Source organism: Pteropus medius, unplaced genomic scaffold, assembly GCF_902729225.1.
Source record: "Pteropus medius unplaced genomic scaffold, Ma_sr-lr_union100, whole genome shotgun sequence".
In the NCBI taxonomy this organism is placed as follows: domain Eukaryota; kingdom Metazoa; phylum Chordata; class Mammalia; order Chiroptera; family Pteropodidae; genus Pteropus; species Pteropus medius.
Window position 1 is genome coordinate 5,772,988 of NW_024352787.1, and position 23,344 is coordinate 5,796,331.

General features: G+C 32.8%; 1 protein-coding gene across 9 annotated transcripts in view; it reads left to right on the forward strand.

Annotated features, from left to right (window-relative positions):
* Positions 1–23,344, forward strand: part of CACNA2D1 (calcium voltage-gated channel auxiliary subunit alpha2delta 1) — a 450,405-nt gene that overhangs the window by 223,628 nt on the left and 203,433 nt on the right. For all 9 annotated transcript variants that reach the window (XM_039849431.1, XM_039849432.1, XM_039849438.1 and 6 more), the window contains exon 4: positions 1,292–1,351. In XM_039849431.1, coding sequence (XP_039705365.1) covers positions 1,292–1,351 — 60 coding nt within the window. The remainder of the gene's footprint in view (positions 1–1,291; positions 1,352–23,344) is intronic.

Genomic DNA, 23,344 nt, shown 5'->3' on the forward strand with positions numbered 1-23,344 from the left:
CATGAACCAATAAACCACTATGAGATTTATACTTTTTAAAAACCCAGCTTAATTATTTATCTTTTAATAAATGAGTTTAATACAGTCACCTTCATTATATTTGATGTTATACTTGTCCTGTTTCTGCCACTGCCTTCTAGCTGTACAGGGCCAGCCCACAGGTGCAAACAGTGAGCAATTTTCTTGGACTGACACAAGAATGCAAACGGATTCATAATTACTCTTCAAAGTTAGGTAGCTGTTACATATTTTGCTTATGTCTGCCAAGCACTATTCTAAGCACTTTACATATAATAAATTATTTAATCCTTTTAATAATCCATGAAGCAGATTCTCACATTATTCACATGAGAAAAGGGGAAAAGAAACCACTTTTTCCAAGTTTGCACATCTAGTATGCAGAAGGGTTGGCATTTAACCCACATGATCTGGTTTCGTATCTGCATTCTTAATCACTAAATGTTCCTGTCTCTTTTAAAAGGCTTATTATATGGAAAACATACTGACACTGGGAAATACAAAGAAAAAAATCTAAAAACTTTTAGAGAAGGGGAAAAAAGAATTTATCTACAAAAAGTGATTAGCAGACTGACAATAGACAATTTATCTCTAATAGAACCAGATGGAATAACATTTTAAAAGTGCTAAAGGAGAATAAGTCAGTCTAGAATTTTCTAACTACTTTAGCATACAAGAGTGAAGGTAAAATAAAGCCATTTTCAGATGTGCAGATTGTGACAGCTTTCTACTACCCACAGATTATCTCTGAAAGAATTAATAAGAATGTACTTCAGCAAGGAGAAAATTATTACATTTTTGTGGCTTTTGTTAAAAAGAAAAAGTGCTTTTAACAAGGTGCCTAGTACAGTCCTTAGCAAATATTTATTGATCTCTCGTGTCATTTCCTTTTCACTTATATAGAAACAATTGCTCTAAAAGTATTTACTAAAAACAGCCTACCAAGATTAATATACTCTACTGATTAAAGCTTTTTCTAAAAACTGAAATGAAAGCTTTTAAAGAGGACACTACTGTGAATGATGGCAGAGGTAGTAAACTTAATGCTATACAGGAATAGCATGTTATTTATATTACTAAAGAGTTAATACACATACTATATGTCAATGTTAGTAAATTAGATTACTAAATGATTTAGAATTATGAATCATAAATAAAGAGTTTCTTCTATTTTTTATGTCCTTATAGTTGATTTGAAAGCCCAAGGATTCTGTATAACAATTACATATTCATGCGGTCATTTGAATTCTAACATTTATTATTTCCTTTTCAGCGCCTGGTCTTGGAAGCGGAGAAAGTTCAAGCAGCCCACCAGTGGAGGGAGGATTTTGCAGTAAGGACCCTTTTTTACCACTTGATTTAAGTATTGATTTCATATTTGGGTAATTATGATTACAATAAAATATTTTAGTGATGGAATCTTACAGGACCAAAACCCAGCTATACGTGTTGCTTTAAAAAAATTACTTTTGGGTAATCAGGGCCAATTAAGTTATTCAGACTGTCCTGCTTATGTTCCATATTAAAAAAAAAAAAAGTTTATTGAAATGTTCTTATGTACTCAAAGGTATTTATAAAATTAGTCACAGTAAAAATAACATTACAGTACACTATCTGAATAACTGAATATATTATGAATATACTAGTTGAAAAACAAGTTGCGTTTAAAAGCTTTGAGGTTTTGGTTTCTTTTTTTGGTGAGAAGTGACATGCATGTTATAATTACCCTGTTGGTGGGCAATGTGATTAAAGTGAGAATAAATGTGCTAAATCTCTTAAAATTTAATTTGTTCCACTTTAGCTAGAAGTAATCTTTCATCTACTCTGTCTGACTTTTAGAAATGTCAATTGATATTAACTTTTCCATATATAGTTTTGATAAACTTGTTTTGTGTCCCAAGAATCATTGGACTAATTATACAAATTGCAGACATTATTCTTCTAAAGAGTTCTATCTGTCTATCTCTATTATCTATCTATCTATCTATCTATCTATCTATCTATCTATCTATCTATCTATCTATCTCTATTATCTATCTATCTATCTTTCTATCTATCATCTACCTATCATCATCTATCATCTATCATCTATCTTATCTAACTATCAACTATCATCTATCATCTATCATCTATCTATATCTATCTAATTTTCTTATAGCCAAAGGACACAGTAAAGAGATCTATCTTTAATAGCCAGTTAAAATATTCTGTTACATATTTGAATTATTTCATTTACATCGAAAATCTCTTTAATTTCAGATCACAGAAAAATTCCAGACAATTCATTTTGGAGATGTTAAAATAGGAGTAGAGTATGAACGACAGCTTGATTGTACTGTTCAATTGTCTTTGAATGTCTTGAAAAACAGAAGTCTCAAATTCGAAGGTTAAGAAAGTTGTGCTCCAATAGAACACAAAACTGAGGTTCAGTAATTATTAGCACTTTTACTTTGTGTTGGCATGATTATATTATATATGAAAGGAAAATACTCTAAATTATATTTCATACACTTAGATGATAATGGTTAGTTTGCCAACCTTAACATGTCTCATATTTTTGCCATCTTTCCACAAATTTATATTTCTTAAATTCTTAGTCAACTAAGCTGAGACTCTATTTGATTGTCAATTTGATTCTTTCACTAAATTGATCATACTGCTTGATTTAATTGTTGGCAATGTGTAAGTACTGGCTTGATCTACAATTGTTTTGTTACCTTTGGGGCCAATTGGAGTTCAGTGTCACTTCAACAGTGAGAGTGGGGAAGGATAACGGAGCAGATGTGTAGTTAGCATTTTTCCTTGGTTCTTCCTCATTGACGCAGTGAAAAATCACAGGTCAGTGAGATTTAGAAAAGATTTATTAGAAGTATTTTTTAGAAAGACAAAGAATGCCCAAGAAGGCACATGGTTTCAGTGAAGAGCTGTAACAGAGCACTGTAACCACAATAACCAACATAAAAAAAGAACCCCAGAATGTTTGCATTATATTTGGGCTGTGATGGACGGTTCCATAGGCATTCCTAGGTGATCGGCAGGTGAGGTCATTTTGATTGACACTTGGCTGCTCTATAACTCTTTGCCTAATGTGCATGTGCTTACCCAGAATTCAGTCTGTTACAATTAGATTCATGAACTTTCAGGCATAAACATAGTATTTTAATGAAGCCTAAATTGTGGGTAAATTAGGGTGGTACCTCCTGGATAGGCATCTGTAGCCAGATTATGCCAGCTAAGACTATGACTCTCCTGTCCTTAGTCTCTGGGGATGCAAGAGGGATTCTCTAACTACTGACAAGGTGTTCTTTGAGTGGTCCCTTGTCTGGGCCCCTATTCCTTTGTTTCCTCTGTTGCTCACGTCTACCTAACAGTTTGTCATAGGTAGGTTAAAAGGATCAATTTTTCATCCATAATATATGAAGAAAAAAATCAGTGATTAATTAAAAACTATTTGAGTATTTTAAACTCATCTAATGAAGATTTTACAGTGTTGTTTGTTGCTTTTAGATGAAAAGAAACTTGATTTTTTTCTTTCTTGATTAAACAAAAAGCAGTTGAACAAATTTATCCAAATAAGTATCCTTTCCATTAACTAATATTAGATGAAAATTACTCTTCACCCCTCCCCCCAATTTATGTGGCATAGTAAAGCAGTGTAAAGGCATGACAGTTGTGAAGCTAGACCACATATTCTGCCTAGTACTGGTGTACTAAAATTGGTGATGTTTTAATTTAAAGCATGAGTAATTCTGAGAATCCAAAACCATGACGTTCATCCAAATCAACTTCTGTTATATATAGATTACATTGCTGTCAAAAAAAGCTTTTCTTTGTATTAAAGAAATTTGGTAATATTTTGTATAGCTATTTATTAGTTGTTTGTCTTTTTAATTATTCTAAGAAGGGATAATGTGGGGAAAAATAACTCGGCAAGTAGGGATGTAGTAATGCCTTTTATATCATTACTGTTGTTTTATTTAATTATTATGTTACTGCTTTATAGATATAAAATTTCTTTTTCCAGATTTATTGTAAACTCTTTGATATCAAGCTCATTAACATTCAATTAACATTTTTGGCAATGGCTTATTTCGCCTTACAGAAGTAATGAGTGACCATTGTAGATGATACAAAAACTCGCAATGTGTTAGCTACTACTGTATTTTATTGAATCAAAGCGATCATCGGTTGTAAGATACTCTATCATTTATGTATTGCTAAAAAGAACAAAGAAACCAATTTAATTATGATGTATCAACAATATTAAGCTATATTCATATTTGTCAGATGTCAAAAATGTGTACCAAAAAAATTACTTTAAAATGTAACCTCTATTATCTATGTTCTCAGTGCTTATATCCAAACAGAAGCACTGCTAAGAAAATTTATGCAAGAGAACAAATTAGATTAGTCCCACAATGACACAAAAGCCATTACTAAGTTTTATGTGGTAAAATAGATAATAAATTGTTTGTCCAGTAAATTTTGAGTTCTTAGCAAATAGTAGTTACAGTGTGGGAGAATTCTTGAACAAATTCTGCTCTTAATTTCCCCCTAGATTACCTCACAATTTATTTAGAATTTATGAACATATTGATTGACATTAATAGAGACTGTTAAAGGGAAAACAAATTAGGCTACTTTAGAGCCTTGTCAACTCATTTCCTGAGTCCTTCTTGAAGGACTGTGAACGATATTCATGGGACACATATCTATCACAGTTTGCACACTGAGATTGATATTTTCCATATCGTACCATGTCAGTTATTCATAAAGTCTTTACAATAGTCCTTCCCTTTGAAATACTGTAGGTTATAGAACATTCAGATAGTATTGGTTTTATATTTGAAGAATAGAACCCAAATGAAGATGATCTAACCTTCACACTTGAATGAGTAAATAGTACAAAAATATGACACGCTTCCCCCTTTTTTTCATTCTTTCTTTTTTTTTTTGATGAACTAGATAGTGCTTCAGTTTATATATATAGTAAGGTTAAACAAATATGTCAAGGCCATTATACAAAGATTGTTAAAATTTGTGCCTGGTTGTAGCTGGAAATTAAAAATCATCAACATGAAATTTCCCCGTATTTTCTGAGAGCACACAAAATAATTGCAAATTTTATCAGTATCTTAAACAAACATTTAAAAGTGTTAAATTTGAAGTAAAATGCCGCCATATTCAAAAAGATCCTCCTTTTAAACTTTATAAGCCTTTTATCTTTTAAGGTATTTATCTATTTGCATCAGTGCAATATTTCTTTAATGTCATCCTTTAATAATTTAACAATAAGATGATTTAGAAGGCAGAAATAATTTCCTAAAAGGTACATTAACATTTCAAAAGAAATATAGCATTCTTATTCTTTGCTCAAGTATAAGTAGGCAAGTTTTATTAATATTACTTAGGCAAAATGTTGATTAACATTCCCTACTGTGTAATGTACAGAAATCTCGTGAACAAGAACAAAAGGCAAAGTACTAAAATGCTGGCAACAAGAAAGGGATAATGTAATTCACACTCTCCTTCAGCTCCACTCAATTCCCAATTGAGTGTACAACTGAGGGAACAAAGGGCATATACTCTAAATGGATTAAGATTATGCGTCATGCATTTACAAGTTCAAACCAATATTTGTAAATAAGCTATGTCTACCAGCTGCCTTTCAGGTCTCCATGCAACTTACCCGTGTTAAAGGTGACATTTATTGTCACTTATGATGGACAAATTATTTTTAAGGGTAGTGGGAGAAGGAAAAAAGATCTTGGAAGACTATTGTTCCACATGAAATAATTGCTGTTATTTCTACCAAACTGATCTTTTCCAACTGCATTTGAAATTTGATTTGATTGTGTTGCAATGGTTGGTTAACTAAAGCAATTTTGTTTTGAACTAAGCCTGAAATATTAATTGTACTTACACATGTATAAACATAAAGGGCACCTAATTTGTATTTTAATAAGTAGGATCTTTATGTGTGAGTTATTAGCATCAGCTTGTTACTGTGCAGGTTGAGTACAGACCTCTAGAAATTGTCCAGTAAATAAAATGTTTGAGGAATAGCTTTTAGCTTCACAGAGAAACTAAATTAGAAGGTGGAAATTTTGCTCGTGAAATTGAATGCTATTGAGTGTCAATCAGGCTAATTCATTTCTCCTAATTTAGCTCTAATTGTGTATTTATATATATATATACACACACACGCACACACACATATGTATATATGTATAATCACTGCTCAAATCACATTATGAAATATTGCATTAAAAGTAGTAATATTTAAAATTTTGTATTTATATGAGTTAAATTAATAGGCACTGGCATTATGTATTTAATTATTTCATCTATTCATTTCATTGCACTACTTCTGTTGATTGCAGCACAGACAATTGTGAATATGTGAACTATGATAACATACTGCATTTATTTTTGTTACAATGTGTCAAGATAAACATTATTCTAAATTATAATTTTGTGTAGGTCTTGGATATGAAAGAACTGACTTTTTAGTGATTAAAAAGTGGGGAAGTAAAAAAAAAAAAGAGTGGGAGAGTGGTGTTCTGTCTTAATAAATGAATGGATTTAGTAGATCATCAAAGTGATTTTAAGCTCTGGCTAGATTTAGTCTTTCTCAGTTTCTACCTTTGGTTGAATTGCTTTTTTGGAGTCAAGAACTTGCGTATTTTATTTATTTATTTATTTTACAACACTGCTATGTACGGAAACAATCAATTTACTGCTGCTTTAAGAGCTTTGTCAGTCTTTCCTCATCATCAAGATAGATGAAAGGAACCACAATGCAAAATTGATTTACCCCAAAATTGTGGGAAACCATTTGGATGGAAGAGACTCAGGAAATTTATGGTGCCTTTCTCTTTTTGTTTATGCATACTTATAAATGCTCATGGTAAGAGCATTATAAGACAGCAGAATAGCAGATAATAACTATGAACTTTTATTAGCTATATTTGGAGACAACCCCTATCTTTTGTTTCTTATATTGAAAAATAGAAGAAGCAAAGTGTTTATCCATTAATTACCTACCCAATAATATTGCTTTCATTTTTAATAATTTTTAATATTTTCTATTCATCTTCCAAGCTTCACTTTCTGTGATTTCTATTAAAGCCAAGGTCACATGATAGTACAGTAGAACCCCCTAAAGTAAGGCATCGTGATGATTATACTGGGATAATGCAAATTTATATCTGAATGGGGCTAGGTCAATTTTTTTTGTACTCCTCTCAGGCAGGGAAAAGGAAATAGAAATTGGAAAGGATAGGTATCTGTGACTTAGGAAATGGGCAGGTGAATGGTGGATCTCTATATTTTTCAAGACTAATCTGCTGCCTCAATAACATGGAACTGAGCTAATAAAAACGTTGTTAAATTATTGGAAGGTTCCTGGAATTGCTGCCAATGTTTTAAAAATTCTAGCCACACAGAGCACCCAGAATCATCCTCATTGAAGTTTAAGTTAGAGTTAATTACTGCCACTAGCTGGTGCCAAATTACAGTGTTATCAAGAGTTTTTGAGCTTAAAGGTTTTATTAACCTTTCTATAACCTACATTTTATTAAAAATTTTGGACCCCCCCCCTTATTTGCATTAAGGTAGCGATTTACTTTCTCAACCACAGAAGAAATAAAAAGATGAAGAAAATGTATAAGTATTACAAATCATTGTAACTTACATATATGCACGATTACAAAGATTTGCTTCATAAACTTCTTGCATTTCATTTTCTTATTTAAAAATCTTTAGTGACTAGTATATCAGGCCCTTCATACAACTGGCCCCATCTTACTGTGGATGACAAAAAGGGTTCTATGGAAAGTAACCTCACAGGGTGGTCTGATCATAAATGCCTAACTGGAGAGGTCATCATGGGCAGTCATGCCCCAAGTATATAACTTTTTAATGAAAGGATTATTTTTGCTTTAAGCAAGCCCTGTTCATTATTTCTGTGCATCAATTTAGCACAACTTTGAAATAAATCATAACCACCCTCCAGAGAGCACATAATCTTGTTAACTATAGTGTAATCCAATCTCTGCCTTGCTTTCTCCCACCTTCATGTAATCTTCCTAAATTTCCTTCTTTAATTTCAAATGCTTGAAAGAAGCTGCAAAACTGTTACTCTCTGCTGGAGCATTGGAGATTTTGCTCTGGCTTATGTTGTCAGTTTGGCCCAAATAAATTCATAAAAATTCTCTACAGGTTTGGACGTTCTTACGTTGACATTACCGTTTTTATATTTTCTATTCTAACATCTCTCCAGCAGTTATTATCATATCCAGAAATGCTAAACCCAAAATGAGTACACTACTTGATGTTCCCCTAAGATGATATATTTTTTTCCTTTATTGTCAGACCTTTTGATAATCTCTGCCTAGAAATCTCTCTCCCCTATCTTTCCAGTTTCCTCTTGGCTTTGATTCACTAATCTTGGCTTTGTTGTCTGTTTTCTGTGGCCCCCTAATTCCCAGTATATGTTCCTGTTTAAGTATGTAATCACTATATAATCTTCCTTTCTCTACTTTTTTCAGCACTAAAATGTGCACTTCTTGGCGATCAGAGCTGTAGCTAGTGCACTACTAAGAAAACTATAGTCTATTATAATGCATAACAAACAGTAGCCTATATGTAATCTATTATAAAAAATAATTACTTGTTGTATTAGGACATCCGTTTTTACTGTAAACATTATTGTCAGTTTTGTTGGAGAGACAATGAGAATTTTTTTTTTTTTTTTTTTTCTGAATATATAGGTCCACAGCCATGGCCTAGTTACAGAACACTGGGTTTGGAGTTAAGGAAATCTATTTCAAATTTTGGCTTTGCCATTAATTTGCGCTGCGATTTTGGAAAAATAGTAGTCCATTGAATATCAGTTTCTCTCTCTTAAACCTCTTGTCTCTGTTAAAAAAAAAAAAGTCAGCTGATTAGATTTGAAGATCTAATTGGCTTTATTAAGCAATTCATGAATTAAGGAGCTTCCCATCTAATAACTGTAAGGGTGCTCTAGGCATTGTACAAAATGGAAAGTTTTTCTAGAAAGAAAAACTTGGGGCAAGGTAACTATTAACAACAAAAAAGAAAGGATTATTTTAGACCAGGACATCTACTTTGGAGCATCCTAGAAAGTAAGGGAATGGCAAAGGTCTTTATCATGCATATTGCTTTTTTTTTCCTATGGGGGATGGTGTATGGAGAGGGCCCATTACTTCTGCTTGACTAGCAAATTCTAGACTGGTTGATTAAAATTACATTTCTGGGAGAGACTGAAACTACCATTAGATTAGGTATTAAATCTAGGTTTGGTGGCTTTTTGCAGGAGTGACACCATTTCGAGCTTGTGTTTTTCTCTTTAACAGCTCTATAATCTCCACCAGCATAATTATCTCTGTAAGATGCTCAGTAATTGTTTCTGTAGGTTTCTGTGAGCACTGTTTCTCTACCAAGGAAAATATTTTCTAGAAACTCCAGGATTTGACTCGTGTTTACAAGCAGGTTGACACTAGTCTTGGATGGATAGTCACTTAGTGCAATGAGGATCTGTCATCTCCATGACCATTGTGTTCTATTTGCCACCCTTGCTCCAATAGCAGACTACTCTTCTGCTCAGGATGCTCTGTCACCTGATGCATCCCAAAGAGCAAAGCATTTTGAGCTGGAGTTATAATGAGCTCTATGCAGAAACAGGGTGAATGAGTCTTTTCCCAACACTAGAGAGTTGTTTTTAAACCTAGATAAGTAATATTTTAATGCAGTGCTTTAAAAAATAGAAGTTAATGCAAAAACTCCACTGTGAACAAAATACTGAATTTTAAAAAAAATTATTTTGATAAGAATACATAACACGAGATCTACTTTCTTAACAAAGTTTAAATGTACAATACATTATTATTGACTCTGGGTACAATGTTGTATAGCAGGTCCCCGAAGCTTAGTCATCTTACTTAACTTAAACTTTATGCCTATTGATTTAGTAATTCCCAATTTCCTCTTCCCCCTAGTCCCTGTAGCCACCAATTCAGTCTTTGATTTTATTGATTTGACTGTTTTTAGATTCCTCATATAAGTGAAATCATGCACTACCTGTTTTTCTGTGTCTGGCTTATTTCATTTAGCATAATGTCCTTGAGGTCCATCCATATCTTTGTAATGCAGAATGTTCTACATTTTTAGAGCAGAATGGTAATCTAATGTACGTATACACTACATTTTCTTTACCCATTTATCTGTTGATGGACATTTAGGGTTTTTCCACATCATAGCTATTGTGAATAAGGCTGTAATGAAAATGAGAGTGCTAATATCTCTTCATGATTCTGATTTAAATTCTTTTGGATATATACCCAGAAGTGACATTGTTGGATCATGTGGTAGTTCTATTTTTAATTTTTTTTGAGGACCCTCCATATTGTTTTGTCTAGTGGCTGTGCAATTTTATATTCACACCAACAGTGTGCAAAGGTCCCAATTTCTTCACATCCGTGCCCATACTTGCCATTTAATGGATTAAGGATTTAAACATAAGACCTGAAATTATAAAATTCCTAGACTGAAACAGAAAAAAAGCTTCATGACACTATTCTTGGCGATGATTTTATGGATATGATACTAGAAGCACAGAGAACAAAAACAAATAAACAAACAAGACTACACAAAACTAAAAAGCTGCACAGCAAAGCGAGCAATCAACCCATGAAAGGCAACCTACATAATGGAAGGAAGTATTTGCTAACCATATATCTGATGAGTAAATCTCTAAAATATATTTTTAAAAAAATGCAAACCAATAACAAAAATATCACCCCTACAAGTTTTTAATCACTAGGGCTTTGAAACTAGTTTTCATATTCCCTGCGTCACAGAGTTCTTGAAGAAAACAGCTCATTCATTATTTATTAAACACTTCCCTCAATAAGGGCAGAAACTCCTTTCTTTGAGGGAGTTTGAAGAGACTTATTTCTTACCTTATCCTCATCTCCTCAATGTCCCTATGAACTCTTGTCTATATATTTCTTCTTCTTTAGGAAACAATCAGTTGACCTTCAGCCAATGGATGCTTGAAAACAGATTTGTGATAATTTTTCAGTTCCTAATCTATATTGTCATAGTTTGTGTTAAGACTAGAGGACCCTATCACCACATTTATTCATATCTCTAAAAAGCTGTTTGAAATTAAATGAGGTAGTTTATGTAAATATGCCTAGCATTTTGGAAGATCTTCAAAAATATTTTTAATAAAGGAAACACTACCTCTTTCTAGATTTATTACATCCAAGAAGTTGGCATATTACTTTTTAATGATTAAGTGCAGCTAGTTATATCTTAAGAAAGAAAATATTCATTGCTCTTAATAGGCACTAGATGAACCATTCTTGAAATGACTTGAATTCCATTTATGTATTAAGACTGCATTCACATAGAATGACGACATTGAAAGTGTCAAGAATGCAACATGAGTGTAACAAAATTAAGTCTTTTATTGTTGTTAATGTTAGTCTTCATATTTGCATGAAGTTCTGGTTTACTCAGTGCCCATAAGAGTCTTGGTACATGTTTCTAGAATAATAAACAGTTGTATCTGAAAGGATCTTTGGGAGAGTGTAGACACTAGTACATATTTCCATTTACTGTAGATCCTTGAAGTTGGGGACCTGGGGCAATAACTCTATTCCAAGAGATAATTTTTATCTAGATAATAACATCAGATGCTAGAATAATTTTAATTTAGTGGACTTACAGATAGTTAATGGTTTTGCTCATATTGCTATGGGAAAGAGAGAATGTTCCAGGATGTGAAAACGTATCTTGATCATCCGTTATTTTCCCCATCTCAAATTATGTCACCTTTTCCATGGTTAATCTAACTTAATTTCTCCCTCTGCTATAACCTCATATAATCCATCTGCAAATATGTCATTTCCAGTATTAAATATGTCATGCAACCATTCATTTATCTTTGTCTCCACTATCACCATCTTTGTCCAAGCTACCCACGTCTTGTAGGTAAGCTAAATAATCTTGAAATTATTAGTTAAATTATGAATCAAAGAGTCTACTCTACTATCCTATAGTATTCACAAATTCGTTTTACAGAATGGTAGTGGTCCAACATATCCATAGTTAAATAGGATTTTAAATTGTCAATTAAGTAGAAGAGAATGATGAGAATTTTTTTTTTAATCAACACACAGTTTTATAAGATAGTGGAAAACATAGCTTGTTATATCGTTTTGATATAAAAATTTGGAGAACTAACTAAATGAGCAAGCTGTAAGATTTTTAAGCTAGTAAGTTAGCCAAATATCAGAGCAGAGTAGCACAGGTAACACAAACTAGAATTTAGAAAATAATGTGCTGCTTTTCTTGAACTACCAAGCAAAATGTGCCCGTAACAGCAACAATAAAATCTTATGTAAAAGTAACAACTAGATTAAAAACATAGCAAAATATTACTGATAGCCAAAATTAATATTACAAAATCTGAAGCTTTAGGTTAATTCAGGTTTAAAATAGCAATTGTAAAAATATGCTGGAAAGAGTTGCTTATTTACCATTATGTGATCTTTAGCTAATTATTTAATCTCTAAATCATCATCAATAAAATGATAACAATGTTGGTACCAATAGCACAGAGTTATGTTGATACTTTAAATTATGCATAAAAGCTGTTACACAGGTCTTTGACAAGTAGAATCAAGCTTAAGTAAAGGAAATATGAATGAAGTCACGTTACTGAGAAATTGACATTCCACGTTAGCTAAACAAATATAACTGAAATTTTATTAGCAATCAAATTTAGTTTCTTTAAAAACTTGGCTTATTATATTCCTTTTGCCTGCTTTCAAGTGGAATCTGCAAGGTGTATAACAGCCTGCCTTCAAGTGCCTTTTGCATTTATATAATCAATACATTTCATTGAGATTGAGTATGCTTACAAATGTGCTATTTCCGTTTGAAACATACTTCTTTTTAAGATTTCCAAGACAAATAACTGTGAAATGTTAAATAGCAAGGACAATACAAAATCAAAACATGCATTTTGATAAATTCTATTCTTGCTCTGAGCAAAGAAAAATCTGTCTATCAGCTTTTAGCACAGCTATTTTAAGTTCTTAAAATGTCCTGAAAACATTTCTGCACTACCGTGAATGGTGGAATCCCATTACTTTACAGCTTATGATTGGTAAAATCTAATAAATTTTACATTTCCACACTTTTATTGAAAATATCAAGCATTTTAATGTTTTTTATGTTATGAGGATTTTTGTTTTGAAATAAAAAGTGTTAGCTACTTTCAGAAGTGAATAGATTACAAAATCTAACTTGTAATAAATCTATAATATATATTTGATGGTTCCATGCTAAATTATTTTTTCATCATCTATGTGCTGAGTGAAAATGACCAAATCATATATTCAAGATGACTTCCATCTATTTCTTTGGCTAGAAGGGAAATGAAACTACCTGACAGAGAATATCAATGTTTTTGTCATTTTAATATGGTTGATGTTAATCTTGAAGCTTCTCAGAAGTTTCTTAAGTTTTTATAGGTTTTTTTTTATGAAATTCTGATTCATAAAGTTATCTTATTAATTTAATAACCTGGATTTTAATCTCAAAATTTCTTCTGTCTCACAGGCTTCTAATTTTAAATTCTGATTCATAATTAGTTACTAGTTTGAGGTTGCAAGGGAGAATGGTAGAAACATGAATCATTTTATTCTACAAATGAATAAGCACATTGTATGCCATTTTCATCAAACTTTTATTTTCTTATCTGAATGCACACAGAATAATGCCCAAGAGAATGTCAAAAACTTTAGAACATAGGACTCTCTTGCATGGGGCTTTGTATGGCCTACTTGCTATTTGTTTTTGTTTTTTTTTTTCTCTCTCAGTACTTTCAAATGTCAAGGGTATTTTATTGATGATTTATAAATTGTCTTGAGTCATGCTATGTGACTCACAGGAAAAAAACAAAAAAAACAAAAAAACAAAAAAAAAACAGCAATGACAAGAAAAGCTATCTGCAAAAGCATTGCTTGGCCATGTTGAAAGCTTTGTGCATTTAGAATGAAGATAGGCAATTGCACTATAATTCATAGCTCTGCCTGAGAGTGTCAAGGAGCCATATCTTTAAACAGCTTTGAAGTTCTTCAGGAGATATAAAATACAAAGTTACTGTTGAGCAAATGAAATTCATCAAATGATGCAGGGCAGGGCAAACTTTCCTGAGTGGTGGGGAGACCAAACCCTCCAGCAAGAGAAGAGGGTTCTTTGGTGGAGAATGTAGAAAATATTCAACACACATGCCAAAGTTAGTCAAAAGGAAAATTTATTAGAAAAGGGGTAACACTCCACAGACAGAGCATGGTCTCTTCTCAGGCAGAGAGTGAGAGAGCCTAGGAAACACCCAGAGGGACAGAGACAATAGAGACGAGGACAGTGAGAAAGACATAGTAAAGGCAGTGAGAGGAACAGAGAGAAAGACAAGTGAGAGAGACTCCAAGTGTTGAGGAATTCGGTTTATATATCATTCTTTAGTTCCCGTGAGTTACAGTTTAAAGACTCTATTTACCCATTTCCTTTGACATGGATATACAGTGAGGAAGGGGAAGAGTATGTAGCCTGAAAGGGTCAGACTATGTACCATTGGTTCCCTATGGTTTTAGACGTAGGGAATGAACTATCTTATTCGTGTAGGGCACCTCTTAAAGACTCTGGTTTTTCTAGTTCCCCTTCACAGGTGTGGAAATGGGTTGTTAGCAATCCCAGAAGAAATCTTACTTTGTTCTGCAGGTGTCCTGGTGGCCAGGCTACAGGGCTGATCAGCATATGGCAGTCTCTGAATGTAGCTTTATTCGACATTTTAGTTCTCTTGCCTCCTCCATACATTAAAAATACTTTGATTTCAAAGTGCATCGAACATCTATTAAGTAGTTTGATAGGAAGTCAATTTAATCACGTTTATGCTAGGTGATATGGTGATGTGGGAATTATAAAATGTGAGCAACTTTTACTGATACACTATAATAGGTTTACAAATAGAGGCCTTTAAGAAACAGTCTAAGCTCATTTTAATGAAAAAAGAGAATACTCAGCTTTCCATTTCGATTTCCTTCTGTATCTTGCTAAAAAAAGAAAATGGTGAATAAAATTGTAAATGATTAATAAATGTTTAATAGCTTGATTATTAACTGTTACTTGAAATTGTGCAGATGAATCTCCCTTTTGGGGAGAAAACAGTTTATTTACTATTATACTAAATCAGTTTTTTTCTGTTATTTATATAATTTTTTAAAAGGTGCAGATAATATAAATGGATATGCCATTTTATTTTTTAAAGAAAAGTAGGGTAGCAATAAATTACTTGAGATTGTAGACTGAAAGTTGATTACACAGAAGAATTGAGAGAACTGGTTTCTGAATTGCTTTCAGATTAATTTTGCAGCTTCTCCAATGTATGGCAGGAGTTTAACTGCTGACAAGTTTCCTTGCAGCTTCTTTTGTGCCAGTTCGGTTACAAAGGGTTTCTTTCTGGGATACATGATACCAAAGGTAAAGAGAAGTCACCAAAACAAGTAATTAAATAAGCATTGTTTGCACTGATTGTCCCTAAATTTAAAAGAAATATTTATTTCATTAAAGCAAAAATGAGGAAAGTTAAATCAATTAAATTGTGTGCCAACTTATTTTGTGTAAAATTATTTTTTTTAAATCGTGCCACTAGGTATTTTGTAATTACATTTTGGTGTGCACTTGATATATTAAGTCTTATATATTAACATCACATCTTATTAACATTTATAAAAATTCATTTGTAGTTCTACCGCATCCCCACTGTTTCCATTGCAGCAATCAGAATTCTGGTAACACATAGGTCTTGGTCTTTATCACTGATGAAGAAATAAATTTCCCCTCAGTGATGTTTATGAAGATATTTATTAAAAGGACTTTTTTTTGCGGTAGAAGACAGGTCGAGCCTAAAGCTGGCTGACTACATGGAAGTGCGGATACCTACGGGAGTGAGGGAGCACGGCTTACAGCCAAGGAAGATTGAGATCTGTAACCCCAGGGGAGAAGAGGTCTGTGTCATATTAGGGACATGATGGGTGGTTACAAAGGCATTCTTAGGTGATTGGCAGGTTTGGTCATTTTGATTGGCACTTGGCTGCTGTATAACACTTTGCCTTGTGCGCATGTGCGTACCCAGAATTCAGTCTGTTATAATTAGATTCATGAACTTCTGGGCATAAATGTGGTATTATAATGATGGTATAATGAGGCTGAGGTTGTGGGCAGGTTAGGGTAGTACCTTTAATGCAGACATCTGTGGCCGATTAAACCAGCTATAGGTTTATGGCCCTCCTCTCCTTTGTCTCTGGGGATGCAGGAGAGATTCTCTAACTACCAATAGGGTGTTCTTTGGGCGGTCTCTAGGCTGGGCTTCTATTGCTTTGTTCCTCTGTCGCTCATGTCTGACTAGCCATCTGATACCACCACCTGTTTTTAGTAAAGTGAATGTTCTAAGACTTGGATGAGGGGCAAATAAAATACTAATGCTTTTAATGTATAAACACTGACAGTATCTAAGCAAATATACTATGCTGAATATAGTTCCAAACGTAATAGTATTTTGCTAATGTACTTGACTGTGCTTCTCAACTTTTAGCTGTCTGTCTTGGCTGCCCTCTAGTGAAATATACAGTAATGAAGACACTAATTTGTTATACTCTTTCTTCAAGCTGATGAAACCTTATTTTTTGTACGTTTTCACCCTTCGATTGTCATTTTTCTCTTTATGTCAACTACGTTATACTTTGGCTTGCTGGTAATAATCCATCAGGGAGATTTGAAAAGCATAGAGACTGGTTTGGAAAAACTAGCTTTGATTTCCTTTTGCTAATGGCAAAAAATACCATTTCAGAAGCTCACCAGGAGGGAACATTGTTATTCAGAAGTTGAGAGATTTAAGATTTAGTATTTGCATACTTAGGATGCTTCTGTTGTTTATCATTATATTTATTGAACAGCCACAATTTAAAAATATGTAGTATACTAGCGTTACATTAGTAAATGAAAAAAATAATGTTCATTTGCTCTAGAGGAAATTATGTGAGCTTTGGTATTAGACTCAGATTCAAATTTTGGTATTAGACTCAGATTTTGCCACTTACTATGTAATTTTGAGAAATTGGCTTACCTTCCTGAACCTGTGTCCTCACCTATAAACTGTAATAATATATGTCTCTTTAATATTTGAGGTGAGCATTGCATGAGATAATATAGGTTTTTAGATTAAATTATCTTAACAAATGGACACAACATTATTATGCTCGTCATTTATACCTTGTTTTACAAAAGATGGCTCTACAAAGGTCAACCTGCACTCAGTTTTTGAATCATATTTTATACCTCTGTAAGTGCATTTTATACCTCTTTTTTCTTTCAGTGTTTATGTAAGCATGCATAAATGTTTTACATGTGTGCTGTACTGTTTTTCTCTACTGGGAAGAAAAATAAATACTGGTAATTTTAGGTTTGCTATTCTCTACAAAACTAACACATTTCTTAGGAAAATATTTCATTTAAAGTTTGTGCTGGCAAATATAAAGAAATTTTAAAGAATGATATTAGACTGTTGTTTATTGTCTGTGTGTACAAATACATAATACTCTTCAGATATAGAGGGATATATAAATATATTCCTCCTAAGTTTTTTAAAAAAAATATTATTGCTGAAATATTTATTTTTAACTGAGCTGTTCAGTTGGTGTTTTGTAGTTTCCTCTAAGAATGGAATCATATATCTTAGAACAATGATGCTTATTGGAGATAGTGCATAGAGAGAGGAATTTAGAAAAAGTCTTCATCAGAACTTTTCAAATACAACTTTTTTGATATTCCTACACACAATCCACTTATAAATCAATGACTCGTTAATTAAATATCAATAAGTGGTCATACAAACATCAATAAAAGCTGTGATTATAAGTTTTAAGGCATTTGAACTTGTAAAAGTGATGTTTGTCACAAATAAATTTATATTATACATTTAATAGATCTGATGATCTATTATACTGTCATAATTTTTTTCAGTTTAGATACAACTATAGTTCTGAGAGTCATTTAAATGAAGGTTGGAGAACAATGGTAAATTGAGCAACTTGTAATTGAGCAATTGTGTTATACTCATGGAAACAGCAATTTAAGTCTTCAATGACTAAACTAACTTACAGAATAAAATCTAATAAACAAATCCATATTTATTTCATTAATCATGTATTCTTTATCACTCAGTTCTCCAACTAAAGTTTATTTTGAATATATGTGACTAGTTTGCCTATTTAGAAATTATAAAGGCTCAGAATTTTTATCAAGGGTAGACCTGAGTCCTCTTCATGAATTCCTGAGGAAGCTATGCTCCTCATCATCTCCTTGTCATCAACAAAAAAACTTCTGGCAACAGGAAGAACATGGCTTAGGTGTCACTCAAAACACTTTGTTTGCCGGTTCTACCAAGGTGTTAGCTTTTTGTGTACCTTTGACATCAGGAATGGCCTCTGTCTGAGAACATTGTTTCATTTGACATAGTGTGTGAGTTTAGAAGTGTTACCGCTGTGGTGATCAGAGTTCTGGTGAGACACAGGTCTCAGTCCTTAATCACTGATGAAGAAATTAATTTTCACTCAGTGACAATTATGAGAAGTATTATTTATTAAAAGCACATTTTGAGGTAGAAGACAGGTCAAGCCTAAAGCTGGCTGACCACGTGGAAGTGAGGATAGGTACCTCAGTGGGAGTGGGAGGCACGGCTTACAGCCAGGGAAAATAGAGACCTGTAACCCCAGGAGAGGGAGAGGTCTGTATCAAATTAGGGACATGATGGGTGGTTACAAAGGCATTCTTAGGTGATTGGCAGGTTCTGTCATTTTGACTGGCACTTGGCTGCTGTATAACACTTTACCTTGTGCGCATGTGCGTACCCAGAATTCAGTCTGTTATAATTAGATTCATGAACTTCCCAGCATAAACGTGGTATTATAATGATGGTATAATGAGGCTCAGGCTGTGGGCAGGTTAGGGTAGTACCTTCTGGGCACATCTGTGGCCAGATAAAACCAGCTACAGATTGTGGCCCTTCTGTCCTTTTTGTCTCTGGGGATACAGGACGGATTCTCTAACTGCCAGTAAGGTGTTCTTAGGGTAGTTTTTAGGCTGGGCCTCTAATGCTTTGTTACTCTGTTGCTCTTGTCTGAAGGATCACATAATTGACATTTTGATTGTAAGTACATAACTTATCTGTATAGTCAGATCATGGAAATCAAAAAAGGTGATCTGATCTTGTGAGGTGGTTGATATAACAGCCATCTTTCTTCTTATAAGTTTTCTCAAACCATCCAAAAATAATAAACTCCTACTAAATTACAAATGCAACCATTTTGATGATATATATTTCAAAATGAGAATTAAGTGCAATATACAGATATATATGTAAAATTGGAAATACCACTGAGGCATACAATGTATTTGACTAAAGATTTATTCCATCTTCGCAAAACAAATACTCCTTGGACTTTCCGGGTGATTTTCTAAAGACTGGAGCAATTTGTAATTTTGATGTTACTTCTTTGAGATTATTTTTTCAGATTTAATTTCAAAGCTAGTATTCAATGATACATCATCCTCCATCCTCAAAAAAAATTTCTTGCCAGAGGGTAGGGGGTTTGGGGAGCTGGGTGAAAAAGGTGAATTAGTAGTTACAAAACAGTTAAATGAATGTAGAGTATATATATATTTTTTAAATTTCTGCAATAATTTTAAACTTGTCTGAAATAGTATAAGATATATTTAAATAATATAATAGTATCTTACAAATTAGGGTTGCCAGATTTAACACATAAAAATACAGGATGCCCAATTACATTTGAATTTCAGATAAATAACAAATATACCATTTGTATAAGTTTGGAACATACTTTTACTAAAAATAATTCATTATCCGAAATTCAAATGTGATTGGGCATCCTATAGTTTATCTGGCTATGTATGCTATATTATAAACACTAATATTTTCTAAAGCTCTGACATGAAAATTCTTATCTCAAGCTTTCCTCAACTTTCTATATATTAAGACCTGAATTCTTTTTTTTTTCTTTTTTTTGAGCACTCTCTAAGCAATTTCTAAAATGTGCTAGGCTAATTACATAACTGTCATTTTTGTATCATTTGCTTGATAGTGACTAGAAAGGACATTATGTATAGTAATATTTTTCAGCTTTGATTAATCATTTTTAGGTTTATCTTGTACTCTGTTGATATATAGTTTGAAAAATTTATTTTTAGTGTTTAAAATTTAAGTGATAATTTCACTTGATCTGCTTTTATTTCACTTGTTCCTCTTGGGTGTTTCTAAAGCCACTATATTTTTACTAAACAAATAATCCATGAAAGTGACCAAAATACACAGTAGATTAGAAGAAAGAACACAGCCTTTTAATTTCATAGAGAGGAAGTTGTGTCTGTAAAGGTTAATTAGCTGCTAATACATTCTCTTCATACTTCTCACCTGGATATTGACTTTGAAATTTTTTGATTCTGTCAGTATAAAATATTTTTCATACTGAGTTTCTCGTGCACTAGCAAAGAAGTCAGTGTGATCAAAAAAGAAATGTGTTGATGTTTTCCTTTGTTCAGTAACACATCTGGAAGCACGTTTAAAGCCTAGACAACTCCATAATAGGCTGGGCTTCTCTGCAATATTTTTGCTCCCCACTGAAGTGACACAAGCCCCTTATGATTAAAATAATTTCATGTAGACAGGTCCCTTAGCTGATCAATTAATCTTCCTTTTACCTCAATTTCTTGTTTAAAAACTATCTAAATTTATTATTTATACTTAGCCAACATAAATACATTTTTTAAAAAATTTTAGAAAAATTTTTATTTGTTGTTTCAACCTTCTTGTATTCCATTCTATTTTTATAATTATATTACTGAAACAAATATTCGGGGTACTTAAATAATTGTACATTAAATAATAACCTTGATTATAATTGCAATAACCTACAGTCTTAAAATAATTTGTATACTAGATAATAATATTAATGTTATATATATATATCTTTAAAATTTACAAAGTTCTTTCAGATAAATTATAAGATTAAATTATCACTGCAAATTTTTTGAAATTGTAGTTTTTATAAGTGAGAAGATAAAACAACTTTGGATAGATTAATTTGTTTGCTGACATAGGCTAAGAATTGACCAAGGAATAAAATTCACATATTTTAATTTGTCATTGAGTGCATTTTTATTACATCCTGCTGCCTCTGCTTGGTATAGCTTTGTCTATAATTTTTTGAAAAACAAAGTTTGTATTTAATAATCTTAAGAAAAAAATTATTTTTAAAAAAATACATATTATGAAAATTAAAATGCATAATTTATGAAAGAATACTTGGCAATGAAGCATGGTCCACAGAGTTCCCTTTCTCTGTCTCTCCTTTTTAAAAATTTAGACCATAGTCCCAAGTTAACTAGGACTATGTTGAGAGTCTTTTGGATTCCTTGAGAACCTTTTGGATTGTGGCTTTCATAAATTAACACTTTAACAATTATGCATGTTTTAATTAGAGACAAGTTATATCTGAATCAATGAACAGTTTGAAATTAAATAGTTCTTTGAAATATAACTTAATTAAATACATTTTCTGAAACTGGGGTAATGAGGTGCAGGTTACTAAGAATTTTTGTTTCCAAAGCAATTATGTATGATTCAGATGGAATGGCATGCTTCTAAAATGTCAGAAATTATTTCATTTGTTTTCTTCTGCAGTAGCCTTCTTTTGTACTCTTAGCAGAATTATTTTTACAGAGAAGTAGAACAAATTTAAACTTTAATTTATCCCCTGGGGGGGAAAAACACCATGATTTCAACTTTAGTTAAATACAAATGAATGGCATTTCATTATATTAATGAAAGGTAGCAGAGGTTGATATAGAGTGGTTAATTTATGCCAGAATGGACAGACTGCCAGACTGTATTTGGTAGGAATACAGGGGTTGATTTAAGCTAGTATGAAGATATTTATATCTTAACAAATCTGTCCTCAAAAACACAGTTATTTTTTAGAGATAAATGAATGTACTTTGACTTGACCTTTCAAGACATAAAGAAAATTAATAATATAGAAGTTCTTCTGACACTCTTACATGTTTCTACAGAAATATATCAGAGACATTTCAGAGAGAGAGAGAGAAAGAAAGTTTTGCCTTTGTTTTTCAGAGTTGAAAGATGTCTCTGTGTTCTGTTGGGTGTTCACATAAGAAGAGAAGCAAACTAATCAGAGACTAACCGAAAAGAAAAAGACAAACACAACTGTTAGGTCTTCTTGTATAATCTAAAGCAAAACAGCTACTCAGTGGAAATGTAAAACTAAATAGGTGGAAAGATTTCTAGAAGACCGTATTTGTCAACTAGCTCATCATTTTACAGATGTGGAAGCAAAACCTTAGATAGTCACATTGCTAACTTGTCAATACTTAAAGTCATTTGTGGATTTAGCCATGTGTTCAGTAAACGTTTCTAAAACACTCACTACGTGCCTATAAGTAGATGTTGGTTCCCTGCCCACATCTTCCCAGCACACGCTCCTATTGTTTCCTACATCAAGCATCTACACATTTGTACTTGAGGGTTTTCTCTGATGGCAGGAATTTGCAGATGTGAACACCCTCAACCAATGATGATTGTATGGGTGAATACTTCCCCAGTCTTCTCTCTTTTTAGATGTAACAATTTTGAATGATATTCTACATTCTCCCAGTAGTTCCCAGAAGAACTGAGCCCTGGTTGCCCACCTGCTTTTTAAAACATGTTATATCGAATTTCATCACCTTCATATCTCACTTCTCCACTCTCCTATTGTTATTTCCTGGAATTACCTCCCAAATAAATCAACTATGCTTAAATTCTATTCACGGTGACTGCTTCTGGGGAATAAAACCTAAGGCAGTACTAGAAATCTGTTCTCAAAGACCTCGTCTGTAGAGGATAAAGATGATTAAGCAGACACTCAACAACATTGTGAGGGAGGCAGGCTTGTTCAGTAGTCATCGGAACCCAACTTTGGATGGGCCTCCAGCCAAGCAGTGAGTACAAAGATGATTAGATGATTGAGACATTGTCTTTCTCCACACAAGGCTCAGACAGGGGAGCACAGTGTGGTGTATGGTAAGTGTAAGGACTGGGGAGGAGGGGTGTAAAGGTTTTCACTCGTTTATTCCATACAGAAAATCAGTG